Here is a 12,559-nt window from a genome sequence, read left to right as displayed (position 1 = left end):
ACTGTTTTGGCAAAACTTGTGCGCAGTGTGGATTTTCTTTGGAAAATCTGACTGGCTAATGTTTAAATGCATTTAAAACTGTGTATGTCAAAACTGATGTAGAAGAGTGTGCACAAGTTTTTGTCAAAACTGTTTCTTTTTCTCCTCCAATTTTCCAATAGATTTTCTCTCCATTGCATCACCCCTGTTCCCAGAGGTAGTAACTCAAACTGAGACGTCCCAAGTCCCTCTGAGTGATCGGAGGGAGCCGATGACCTGAACATTGTGGAACTACTGAACTGTACCTTACGGTCAAAGTTTTTTCATTGCCTATTAAAAAAGTATTGCAGCTTGCCTGCAACTTGCAAGTTTCTTATCTGATCCTTGAATGGAGTGGACAACATCTGGCATAGATGGAGTTTTCACTTCTAATTGTTTCACTTGAGTGAAAAATTACACAGGAACAGACATAGAAGGTGCACTGCGGGTGCATTTCATAGCATAAAGTTGTACTTTCTTTGATCAATTTTCTTCTCTCCTCTCCTGAAAGGGCTGAATCTTGCTGTCAGCTCTCTCATATCTTGGCCAAAATGCCGTTCTTCATGTAAGCATAGCAGGCTGTTCAGCTGTGGAGGGCATCATGTCAAAACCTGCTCCTGTCTTCATCCCGATAGCCACACGTGTGCACTTTCCAGCAGGGGTCACAGGATAGTAACCAGGAGTGAGAACTATGGCTGATTTTCCCTTTCCTAAACCCAAGAGTGCTGAGCCCAGTTACTGCACCCCCTACTCTGTTCTGACTGACATCAACTAACTTAGTACAGACCATGGGTTAGACTTGGGACCTTCCTGGCTTGTATAGCCCAATGCTACAATGGATGATGGTATTTACCAGTGAATCATCGGAGGTGATGCAGTGGTTATACCTAAACTATATTATGCCCCTATCAGCCCCATTAGGGAGGTTTCAGACAGACTTATTTTATGGAGCCAGTCAGGAACAACTGATGTCAATCTTCTGCTGCTGCATGGCCATGATGTTCTGAAGTGATACTTTGTGCTACAATCAATGTGATATCTTCTGCCAAACAAACTATAGTAAAAAAATCATTAATTTATAGCAGCAGCTATGATGTGACGTGATGTGGTAACATCATTGTACAGTCCTCTACTTATCTCTCCTTGAGCTCCCTCCTCCAGTTGTCAATCGCTGGTTCCTTCTTACATTTCTTTCTACTGTAAATTCTCCACATCCCCACATTCAGATAAGTTACTAACCTTCCTGGTTGGGCCTAGCAGCCTAGGCTTGTTTTCCCTGAGTGCAAACCAATCTTGGAGAGGGGGCCTCAAACTGATGGTAGGCCCCTTATTTGTGTTTGCAAAGGGCCTTACGCCTGTTTCAGGCATGGGTAAAGGACACATACTTTTTGTCTTTACTCAATATGCGTCCGGCGCACTTCCAGACGAAAATGTGTGCACGTTTCCTGCCTGCCATATTGGGGCTTTAATAGTCCGAGTAGCGCCCGAAAAACAGGTGCTGCGCGGACCAATTTCTAGGTCGTCGTGCCTCAAATTACTCATGTACTGTATCCCAAACTATCCTTTGGAAGGACCAGATTTATTTCCTTCACTTTTTCTCCTTTTCTTTTTCCTTTCACCTCCTCACTGTGCTAACCCCCTCCAGAGCCTCACCCAAATGTCCATTGTCTTTGTGTGAGCCTAGCCCAGTTGCGGGCTATTTGACTGGGGGGGCATCATAAACAAGCTTGTTCTCATCAAGTGCGCCTGAGAACAGTGGGTCACTGGATAGCAATCAGGAGCAGATTGTTTTATCCCTTCCCTAAGACAAGGGTGCTAACATCAATTGTAATGCCCCAACTGTGATCAAACATGGCCTTGAGGTTAATCTTGAACAACTGACCCTTCTATTTCCCTGAGTTTACCAAATTTGCATTGATAGTAACACGTTCACTATCACAAAGTACAGTTTCATGGGGCCAAAATTAATAATGTTTAAAACCAGAGAGCTAGGATTTTTAAGTAGTGATCTTGACTCTATGCTGTTCTGAAACACAGGAATATAGTTTTAAAAAATGCATTCAGCTGTTGAAAGTATAAAGCAGCTTCATATGTTGTCAGGTGTTTGCTTGTAGGAAATAATATATGTAGAATATTGCTTGCTTTCCTGCTATCCTATAAATTCTGCTTTTTGAGAGCAAAGAAATACACACAGAAACATTGGGAATTTACTGGAAGTGTTAGAGTAGGCAAGGAACATTCAGGTGTCTGGTTACAATGAAGTTCACAGTAGAGTTGCCACCTATTGATCCATTAGGCCTATAAGCATCCAGTTATTCTATTCTTAATAGCATAGCCTAAAGGGATCTGAGGTGGGAACGTGGTGTATGAATAGAACACCTGCACTAAACTGAAGATTGATAGAATGCAAAAAAAAAGGAAACTATGTAGAATAAGGGGTCTATAGGTACATAGGCACTTAGACCGATAACAATTACTTTCTTGGAGGTTAGTCTCAATTAGTGAAGTGCTGAGTCAGCTTGCTGTGCCTCACTGTCTGCGGCAAGTGAAAGTGTCAAATAGCAGAGCGGTTGCTAGACTTTGATGGCACGTGTTCAAGGCAGCGAGGAGACAGAGAGGGAGAGCTAAGGTATCCGCAGAAAAAGATCGACAAAGAAAAAAAAAAGAGGGTCGAGCTGTCAGGTGTAGCTACTGGGAGAAACTAGCCACCTTTCTAACCCAGGAGGCTTCCGACTCGGTGATTAAGTCTCAGTAAATCAATCTGAGCCTTGCCCTGCTATTTCAACTCTCGTCAGCCAGACAGGCAGGTGTGCACTTTGAAGTAGGGGGCTCGCAGCTAGGCAGTTGAGAAATGTCAAGAATCCTGAGCTTGCGGAGATCACGGTCTCTGTCCGACGAGTCAGAAGCAGCGGATGGAGTGGAGCTGGAGCCTGAACCTGAAGATTTAGACTGGGATAACTACAGCGTGACCCTGGAGGAGAGGATAGCTGCTGTATGTATTCCATCTCACTTGTGAATTCCCCCTTTGCGGCTACCTGCTTTCTTTCATCCATTTCACCTCACTTACGTGAAAGAATGAGTGCACTGTTTAAACTCGCTGTAAAGTTGACCAATGAATAAAAGCTCGGGAGGGAACGAAAACCTGAACCAGATTGCACTAAGCTTGCTCGTGAGGTACTGGTGTAATTGAACACAGTTGGGTTGTTAGTTGTTCTGTAGGTACAAGTTCAGCCTGCCTTCAGCTCTCAGAACTTAACTCTTTGGGGTTCTGCCTGGCAAAGTAGTTTCTTTAGAACTCTTAATCTCAAAACGTTGAAATGGAGGTCATTGAAAGTCGCAATGGTTTCAATATGTGATCGAAACATGGACATTACAACCTGCTTTTGTCGGGGCAGGGGGTGGGGTTATTAATTCAAGTGTAAAACATTTTTTGACATTTGGGCAAGGTTGATTCTAACGATCCTTTCTGAGAGTTGGTGCAGCAGATCAAAGTCACTAATACTGACTAGGGTTTGTCAGAAATTGTGACGAGGCGTCATTTAACGCTTTAGCTGCCATGAGAAGCATTGTCGGTGCATTTCAAAAAAGATGAAGGAGGGAGCTGCAAACGTTTTTCCAGTGAATGAAAGATTTGGTTTGCACTGTGTTTGTGGTCTGTCATGTGTTGTGAATGTTGCTGAGCGGGCGTTTGAGACTCTTTCAGAGTGCAGCGCACACAGCGGAATATAAAGTCATCGTTTAAATGTATGGACTTAATGTTTGATTTCCCTGAATCCATTTGTCTCTGTTCCTCAGTTGGTTTCCCAATGGTCTACATTTGCTCGATATTTCATTCCCATGTTGATCTCATGCACAGATTTCTATGGATGCTAAGTTTCCTGATTCTAGTGCATCTCTCACACTTAATCACTAGTTCCCTGTTGGTCTGTCTGTTCACGATGTCTAACTTCTAAGATTTTGTGCACTTAAGCACCGATGATTTCCAGACTCCCCACAGCTAAAATGCATCTCAATGTCTGGTTTCCCTGACAGTCAGATGTATTTAAGTATGCGTGGTGTTTGAGTTTCCCAGGCAATTCTTGTGTCTCTATTTTCACGGTATTCCCTCATCTTGTAGGCACATCGCTGTCAATCATTTGTGTAACATGTGTACGCAGTTATCTTTTATTGGATATTGAATTCCATATTCAAAATTATTAGTACGCAAAGCTGATTTAATTTTTTTTGAAGTACGCTTTTGGGAATTATTAAAGTACAAGTAGAATTTTTTAAAATTTTCTAGAGAATAAATTTATTAAGTTGTGCTTTTGAACATGATTTGATTTTTCATTTTTAATGTAGCTATTGTTAATTTACAGTTATTGTACAATATGCTTCTGCATTATAGTTTGGTGAAGTTGCAGATGAGAATTTTTTTTACGCAGTGAGTAGTTATGACTGGGAATGCACTGCCTGAAAAAGAGGTGGAAGCAGATTCAAAAGGGAATTGGATATATACTTCAAATGGAGAAATGTGCAGGGCTATGGGGAAAGGGACTAATTGGATAGCTCTTTCAAAGAGTCGCACTGGCATGATGGGCCAAATGGCCTTCTTCTGTGCTGTAAGATTCTGTGATTCTAGGATAAGTTTTTTGCTTTAAGAGTTTGACCATCATTACTGCCTATTTTATTAATCTGTCGAGCCCTCTCAATGACTTAAGCCATACAGACCAAGAGGTCCCAAGTTTAATTCTCAGTCCGCACTCTCAGCTAGGGCAAAGTTGGAGCTAGGGGAGGCAAGAAAATCAGTGAAGAGTTCCTGCTCCTGATCGCTGTCCAGTGACCCCTTAATGAAAAGTAAATAGGTGTGGATATCAGGTGAGACTCGGCTCAAGCTTGGCTGTGAGGCCACCCAGGGTTGAATTTCCTGGCACTCACTGTCTAGTCTCATATGTCAAGAATGGCTACCTAGATAAGGCACTGAGGGGCCTCTGGTACCTGTGAAAATGTCCCCAGCACCATCAGAATAGGGAAGGGGGAAAAAAATTAAAAATCAGTCAGGAATTATCATCAATTTAAGCATCATTCTGATTCTTTCCAACTTCCTGATGTTTTTTTAAAGCAGCAAGGTGCCATCAGAAGATGTATATAAGAGAAGCAACAGAGCCCGGCAGTGTAAAGTAGCTAAATTAACATCACCAGTGGCACAAGCCATTAAGTCATGGACCCAGAATCCGTCAGCTTCAGCTGTACATGTTCACCTAGCTCCCTCTCACTGCTGCCCTCGGTACCTCACACAGGCCAGTGTCCCCAGTGACCTCATCAGAACATTGCTTTTTTTTTAAAACAGCAACATCCATAAACATAAGGAAGCTTAAAGTTGAACGGCAGTCCCTCGTAACTTTAAAAGAGGCCCTGTTGGTGAAAGTCGCTTTTTAGAAGCGCAATTGTCATTTGGTTATGTATTCCCTGCCCCTGTGAGAATATTATTAAAAGTATTTGGGTATTGAAATGGTTACAGAAAAAAAAAGTGTTTCCATTTGTCTCCTTGGCTATACCTGCTGCGGTCTAGAGGCAACATTCTGCATGTGTGGTGGCTCCTTTTGTTTGGCCGTTTGCCAAGTATAGAGAGAGAGAAGGCAAATGGAACATAACCATTATTAGCAGCACAGACACATTTATGGAAAGCTCTGCACTTGGATTTCATTGTACAGTTGCAAAAGCATCTAACGCCCTTTAAAGAACAGTGTACAATTGTTTTGAACAATTGGCTGTAGTGCAGAATGAAGTAGCTCCTTGCAGAGTGGACACTATCTCCTGCTGCCCTGTTAAGCTAGGTTGAAATGACAGATCTGAGAAGATGGGAGCTTTCATTTTCCTTCGGAGTAGAGCTATTCCGTGTGTTGATGTTGTAACTGGATCTGTCGGTGCAGAATAGAGACTCGGCAGTCTAGTTTTCTTTGCACAGTCAACTCTCCTGTTCTGAATTTTAACCTGGTCTTCATTTAGTGAGGAATGCTAAGAGTGCACACACACACACACATGCTCTCAAACACACACACACACACACAAACAGACACACGCACACACACACACACACAGCCCCTGATTCTATGCACACAGAGACAATGCAAACTGTAAATCATCGGAGTCCTGCCCTGAACAGCTGCCAATCATCTTCACAGGAGCAGGAGAACCTCGCTGACATTGAGCAGCACTGCACGCAGCTGCTGAAGGTGAAGCTCGAGCTGGAGTCGCAGGTCGTGGAGCTGAACGAGCGGCTGCTGGAGGAGGAGATCTGCACCACTGAGCTGAATGCCCAGAAATGTAAGCTGGAGTCTGAGTGCTGTAACCTCAGGACAGACATTGAAGAATTGGAGTCCACGCTGGTCAAAGTGGAGACGGAGAAGCAGGTGGGTGGTGTTTGGTACACAGTTGAAACCCGATAACTAGTTGGCCAAGGAAATTACTGTGCTTGGATTAGAATCTCGATAAACTACAGGCAAAAGGGCCAAATTGATAGCACAGCACCCATTAATCATTTAATCAGCAGCTGAGTGTAAACAAAAGGGGAACAAGTCCATCGCAGCGATGACCCTTCTAAAAATGTGATGTATCTCGGGGTGGGATGTGACAGCGCATTCCTGTACTTGAAAGTAATCATTTAGGGAACACGAAGCCGGGGCAAGGGCTTTATTAGAGTTGAATCGGGAATTTTGTACAATGGGAGTCGGTGGGGAATTTCCAATGCACCACAGTGTGTGATTAGATTAGGGAATGCCTGAACAGGTAAGCACTTATCTGCAGTCAAGCTGCATTTTTATGCATTAGTGAAGGGGAAAATTTAATACATCACCTGATTAATTCAGAACTTAATAAATCTTCTTTGAATAACTTATTTTTTAACTATTAGATTTGGATTTTGTCAGCAAAGCGATTTGTTTGAATTGATGCCCAATCCGTTAATAGGATCACCACTTAAAGGTCATCTATATAGTTAGAATGAGTGCTGCTTCAGTAACTGGTCCAAAAATCATTAACCCTTTACGTAATTAAAGGGGCGCTGTCTTTTTTTTAAAAAAGTATTGGCCGAACTTGTTTTTATTTTTTGTTGTTTGGGATAGAAATAAAGGCAGAACAGCTGGATATCGTGTTGATTGTAAGGGGGTCACATGCAAGTGGTTCGATGATGCAGATGTACTGGGCGTTCGCAATCATGTTCTGAAAAGAAAATGTTCGCTCAGTACTGCTTTAAGAGCAAGGCCCCTTTAATTTCATTTTCATTTTCCAGTTTTGTTTCTAATTCATTTTATCACTTTTGACCTTCTGTTTGTCTCTCAGTCTCCCCGTAATTTTCTCCAGTCTTGCCAGCATCATTCGTATCCCAAGGAAATAAATCTTCCATCAATGCTGGTCTATTAGGAGATGTACAATAGTATTGACCGGCCCTTAGGTTTTTTCTCCCTCCCTCCTTCTTGGATGTGCGCACCAATCGGCACCTGCCTATGACACTATGATTGAGTACGCACTGTGTAGGGATTCACAGAGTCATGAAATCCGACGACTGTACTTCCCTCATCCAGAGTGGCCATTCCTTGTTCATGAGCAGGCTATTTGACCACAGCGGGCATCACGTCCACCCGTATCATGTTGGCAGCAGAGAACACTGATTGGCAGCCAGAAGTAGGAACCCTGACTGATTTATTTCCCTTCTTTAGCCCAGGTGCGACACGAGGCTAGTTGCAGCACCCCCTTCAGTCACCACAGCTGACCTTAGCTAACTCAGCACAGAGAAAGGATAGAATCTGGTTCCTCTCTGGGCTGCGTGACTAACTACCATAATCCACATCATGCAGCCGTCAGGGGAATTTATATGACAATATCCAAGAGAAAGCGAAGATAGAACGAGGCTGAGATATTCCATGCAGGCGTATTGCTGTGAGTTTTCAAAATGCTAGTTCTACTTCTGTACAAAGATAGTAGAAGCACCATCAGCACAAAGACTGCTGCGATTCCAAGAGAAGGCCCACAACCACCTTCTCAGGGCAACTAGGGAGGAGCAATAAGTGTGGTCTTAACAGCATCATCCTGAAATGTAACTTTCCTTTTTTTATTATTCGTTCATGGGATGTGGGCGTCGCTGGCAAGGCCGGCATTTATTGCCCATCCCTAATTGCCCTTGAGAAGGTGGTGGTGAGCTGCCTTCTTGAACCGCTGCAGTCCGTGTGGTGAAGGTTCTCCCACAGTGCTGTTAGGAAGGGAGTTCCAGGATTTTGACCCAGCGACGATGAACAATTGTTTCTGTTTTTTTAAAGTTTCACAGCAGGAGAGCTGAAAGCCCGTACACTCCACGTTCTATCTGTTTGTGGTGCATCTTTACGGGATACATTTTTCTCTTGTGCTACCTGACCTCACATGCCAGCCTAGAAAACTAGCAAAAAAACTGAGCAGCAGCTTCAAAAGAGCCAATAGCTCGAAAGCAACTCTGAATATAGGCTTCACGGCAAGGGATAAGGGTGAAGCAGTGTCATTGAAACAAAACCTCAGAGCCAAGTCCCAATGAAGGGGTCCCACCCAAAAGATTCCCCCGTCTTTATTATTTTAAGATGTTGATCAACCTGCTGCACATTGCAACAAGGTTCTGTTTTTAAAACCTTAAAATACAAATAGCAGGTGGCGACAATTAGGGACATACAATTAACACCTTCATATGACGTTCCTCTGCTAGTTTAAGAGGTGTTAATGCATTTATAATAAATGGGTTAACAAAGGGCACATGCAAACAACAACAACAACAACAACGTGTTGAATGTAGGAGACATTCCAAGGTGCTTAACTGTCCATCTGCTGTTGTCAGCAGCAGTAATTTCGAGCTTATATTGCCGTTTTGACTCTATCATAAAGGTTAACTTTCTTGTTCTGGAAATAAAATTCATTACACGCTGCAATCAGTGAAACAAAAGTGAATGCTTTCATGATTTGCAAGAATATGCAGTGGTAGCTGAATTTTGTTTTCTCTGGTGGACGTCACTTCCGAGCCTAATGCTACCCTGGTCCATCAGCATGTCCACACCTCCAGCAGGTCACTAGATAGTGACTGGGAGCAGCAGCTCTGCCTGATTTTTTTCCTCCCTAACCGTGGCTAATTGAAGCATCCCTACCGTCACCCTAGCTAGTGTCAGCTCAGAACGTGGGACCTTCCTGGTCTTGATGGCTCAGGTATTCACCACTTTTTAATCAAAGCCACTGGGGGAGCTCTTTGTTGTCTTTTCGAGTGAAAGAAAAGAAAGAACTTGCATTTATAAAGCGCTTTTAATGACCTCAGGACTTCCCAAAGCGCTTCAAGCCAACAAAGTAGTTTTTGAAGTGTAGTCACTGTTGTAATGTAGTAAGACAGTAATTCAGAAGCCAAACCCATTTCAATTTGAATGCTCTCAGCCAGCATAGAGAAGAGACTGTTTCATCAGTACGGGCTGCATTTAAATTGAAGTTCTAGAGCTAAAAGGATAATGTTATAACTCGCGACCTCAGTCTGTGTGACAATCCACTGCACCAGTCAGTGTGAGAGGAAACATAGGAACAGAAGTAGACCATTCAGCCCCTCGAGCCTGTTCTGCCATTCAATTAGATCATAGCTAATCTGTAACATAACTCCATCTACACGCCTTGGTTCCGTAACCCTTAATACCCTTACCCATCAAAAATCTATCGATCTCATTTTTGAAATTTTCAATTGACCCCCAGCCTCAACAGCTTTTTTGGGGAAGAGAGTCCCAGATTTCCACTAACTTTTGTGTGAAGAAATGCTTTCTGACATCATCCCTGAACAGCCTAGCTCTAATTTTAAGGTTCTGCTCCCTTGTTCTGGACTCTCCCACCAAAGGAAATAGTTTCAATTTATCTACCCTAACAAATCCTTTAATCATAAACACCTCAATTAGATCACCCCTTAATCTTCTATATTCATGGGAATACAAACTTAGTCTGTGTAACCTGTCCTCATAATTGAACCATTTTAGCCCCGGTATCATTCAGATGAATCTGCCCTGCACCCTCTCCAAGGCCAATATATCCTTCCTGAGGTGCGGTGCCCAGAACTGAATGCAGTCTCCAGATGGGGTCTAATCAAAGCTCTGTACAGCTGTAACATAACTTCCACCCATTTGTATTCCAACCCTCTTGAGATAAAGGCCAACATTCCAATAGCCTTTTAAATTATTTTTTGTACCTGTCCATTAGCTTTTAGTGGTTTCTGTTCTTGGACCCCTAAATCTCTCTGCTCATCCACAGTTCCTAGGTTCACACCATTTAGAAAATACTCTGATTTATCTTTCTTAGGTCCAAAGTGGATGACCTGACCAAACTAAGTGTCGTCAGCAAATGTAGAGATACAGCTCTCTATTTCTTCATCCAAGTCATTTATAAATATAATGAAAATCTGTGGCCCCAGTACAGATCCCTGGGGGACACCACTAGTCACATCCTATCGATTTGAGTACATACCCAATATCCCTACTCTCTGCCTCCTACCTCCTATGCAGTTCCCTATCCAAGCCAATAGGTTGCCTCCAATTCCATGCATTCCAATTTTTGTTAACAGTCTCTTATGTGGCACAGATCAATGTGATAAGCCACTGCACCAGCTGTAGTGGTAATTGACCGAACCAACTAGTGGGATAACGTACTGCACCAGTCAGTGTGATAATTCACCGGACCAACTGGTGTGATAATGCACCCCCCCCAGACAGTCTGATAATACACCGCACCAGACAGTGTGATGACCCACTCTACCAATCAGTGTGATAACCCACCTCACCAGACAGTGTGATAACCCACCACAACAGTCAGTGTGATAAACCGTCGCACCAGACAGTGTGTTAATCCACCACACCAGACAGTGTGTTAACCCACCACACCAGACAGTGTGATAACCCACTGCACCAGACAGTCTGATAACCCACCACACAGTCAGTGTTATAACCCACCGCACCAGTCAGTGTGAAAATCCATTTCACCAGTCAGTGTGAAAATCCATTTCACCAGCTAGTGTGATAACGCACCTCACCTGACAGTCTGATAACTCATCGCACCAGACAGTGTGATAGTCCACTGCACCAGACTACGATTAAACCATTGCACCAGACAGCGTGTTAACCCACCGCACTAGACAGTCTGATAACTCAGCGCTCCAGACTGTGATAATTCATTGCATCACCCAGTGTGATTACCCTCCGCACCAGTCACTGTGATAATCCACCACACCATACATTATGATAACTCACTGCACCAGACAGTGTGATAACTCACCGCACCAGAGGGTGTGATACCTCATCACACCAGTCAGTGTGATAACCCACCTCACCTGTCAGTGTGATAACCTTCCACACCAGACAGTCTGATAACCCACGGCACCAGACAGTGTGATAACACACTGAACCCGACAGTGTGATAACACACTGAACCCGACAGTGTGATAACACACCGCACCAGTCAGTGTGATAATTCACTGCACCAGTCAGTGTGATAATCCTCCACACCAGCCAGTGCGTTAACCCACCACAACAGGCAACGTGATAATGCACGCACCCAGTCAGTTTGATAACCCACCTCACCAGTCAGTGTGATAACCCAACTCCCCAATCAGTATGATAACCCACCACACCAGTCAGTGTGATAATCCTCCACACCAGCCAGTGCGTTAACCCACCACAACAGGCAACGTGATAATGCACGCACCCAGTCAGTTTGATAACCCACCACACCAGTCAGTGTGATAATACCACCACACCAGTCAGTGTGATAACCCAACGCACCAGTCAATGTGATAATACCACCACACCAGTCAGTGTGATAATGCACGCCCCCCCAGTTAATTAGATAAACTACCGCATCAGTCAGTCTGATAACGCACCTCACCAGTCAGTCTAATAACACAGCACACCAATCAGTGTGATAATCCTTCGCACCAGGCATTGTGATTAGCCACCGCACCAGACAATGTGATTACCCACTGCACCCAACAGGGTGATAATCCACTGCTCCAGTCTGTGTGATAACCCACATCAACAGACAGTGTGATAACCCACCGCACCAGCCAATGTGATAATCCACCGCACCAGTCAGTGTGATAATGCACACCCCCAGACAATGTAATAATCCACCACACCAGTCAGTGTATTAACCCACCACATCAGTCAATGGGATAACGCACAACCCCAGTCAGTGTGATAAACCACCTCACCAGTCAGTATGATAACCCGACTCACCTGTCAGTATGATAACCCATCGCACCAGTCAGTGTGATAACCCACCCCAACAGACAGTCTGATAACCCACCGCACCAGACAGTGTGATAACCCACCGCAGCAGATAGTGTGGTAACCCACTAGTCAGTGTGATAACCTACCACACCAGCTAGTGCGTTAACCTCCCACACCAGCTAGTGTGTTAAATCACCACACTAGTTTGTGTGATAACCCACTATACAAGACAGTGTAATACACTACCACACCAGTCAGTGTGATAACCCACCTCACCAGTTAGTGTCATAACCATCTGCACC

The 12,559-nt window shown here is 43.9% G+C and overlaps 1 protein-coding gene across 3 annotated transcripts in view; it reads left to right on the top strand.

The window, feature by feature from the left end:
- The window catches only part of LOC137341248 (putative uncharacterized protein MYH16), a 314,830-nt gene that overhangs the window by 85,270 nt on the left and 217,001 nt on the right, over window positions 1–12,559 (top strand). For 2 of the 3 annotated variants that reach the window (XM_068004337.1, XM_068004334.1), the window contains exon 3: window positions 6,183–6,410. In XM_068004337.1, the coding sequence (XP_067860438.1) occupies window positions 6,183–6,410 (228 nt within the window). Of the gene's footprint in view, window positions 1–2,602; window positions 3,011–6,182; window positions 6,411–12,559 lie in introns of those variants that run through there. The other variant, XM_068004335.1, reaches the window with a different exon arrangement.

Source organism: Heptranchias perlo, chromosome 23 (assembly GCF_035084215.1).
Source record: "Heptranchias perlo isolate sHepPer1 chromosome 23, sHepPer1.hap1, whole genome shotgun sequence".
Taxonomy (NCBI): domain Eukaryota; kingdom Metazoa; phylum Chordata; class Chondrichthyes; order Hexanchiformes; family Hexanchidae; genus Heptranchias; species Heptranchias perlo.
The sequence above is the reverse complement of the archived record's forward strand: the minus strand, read 5'-3'. Positions and strand labels throughout refer to the sequence as shown.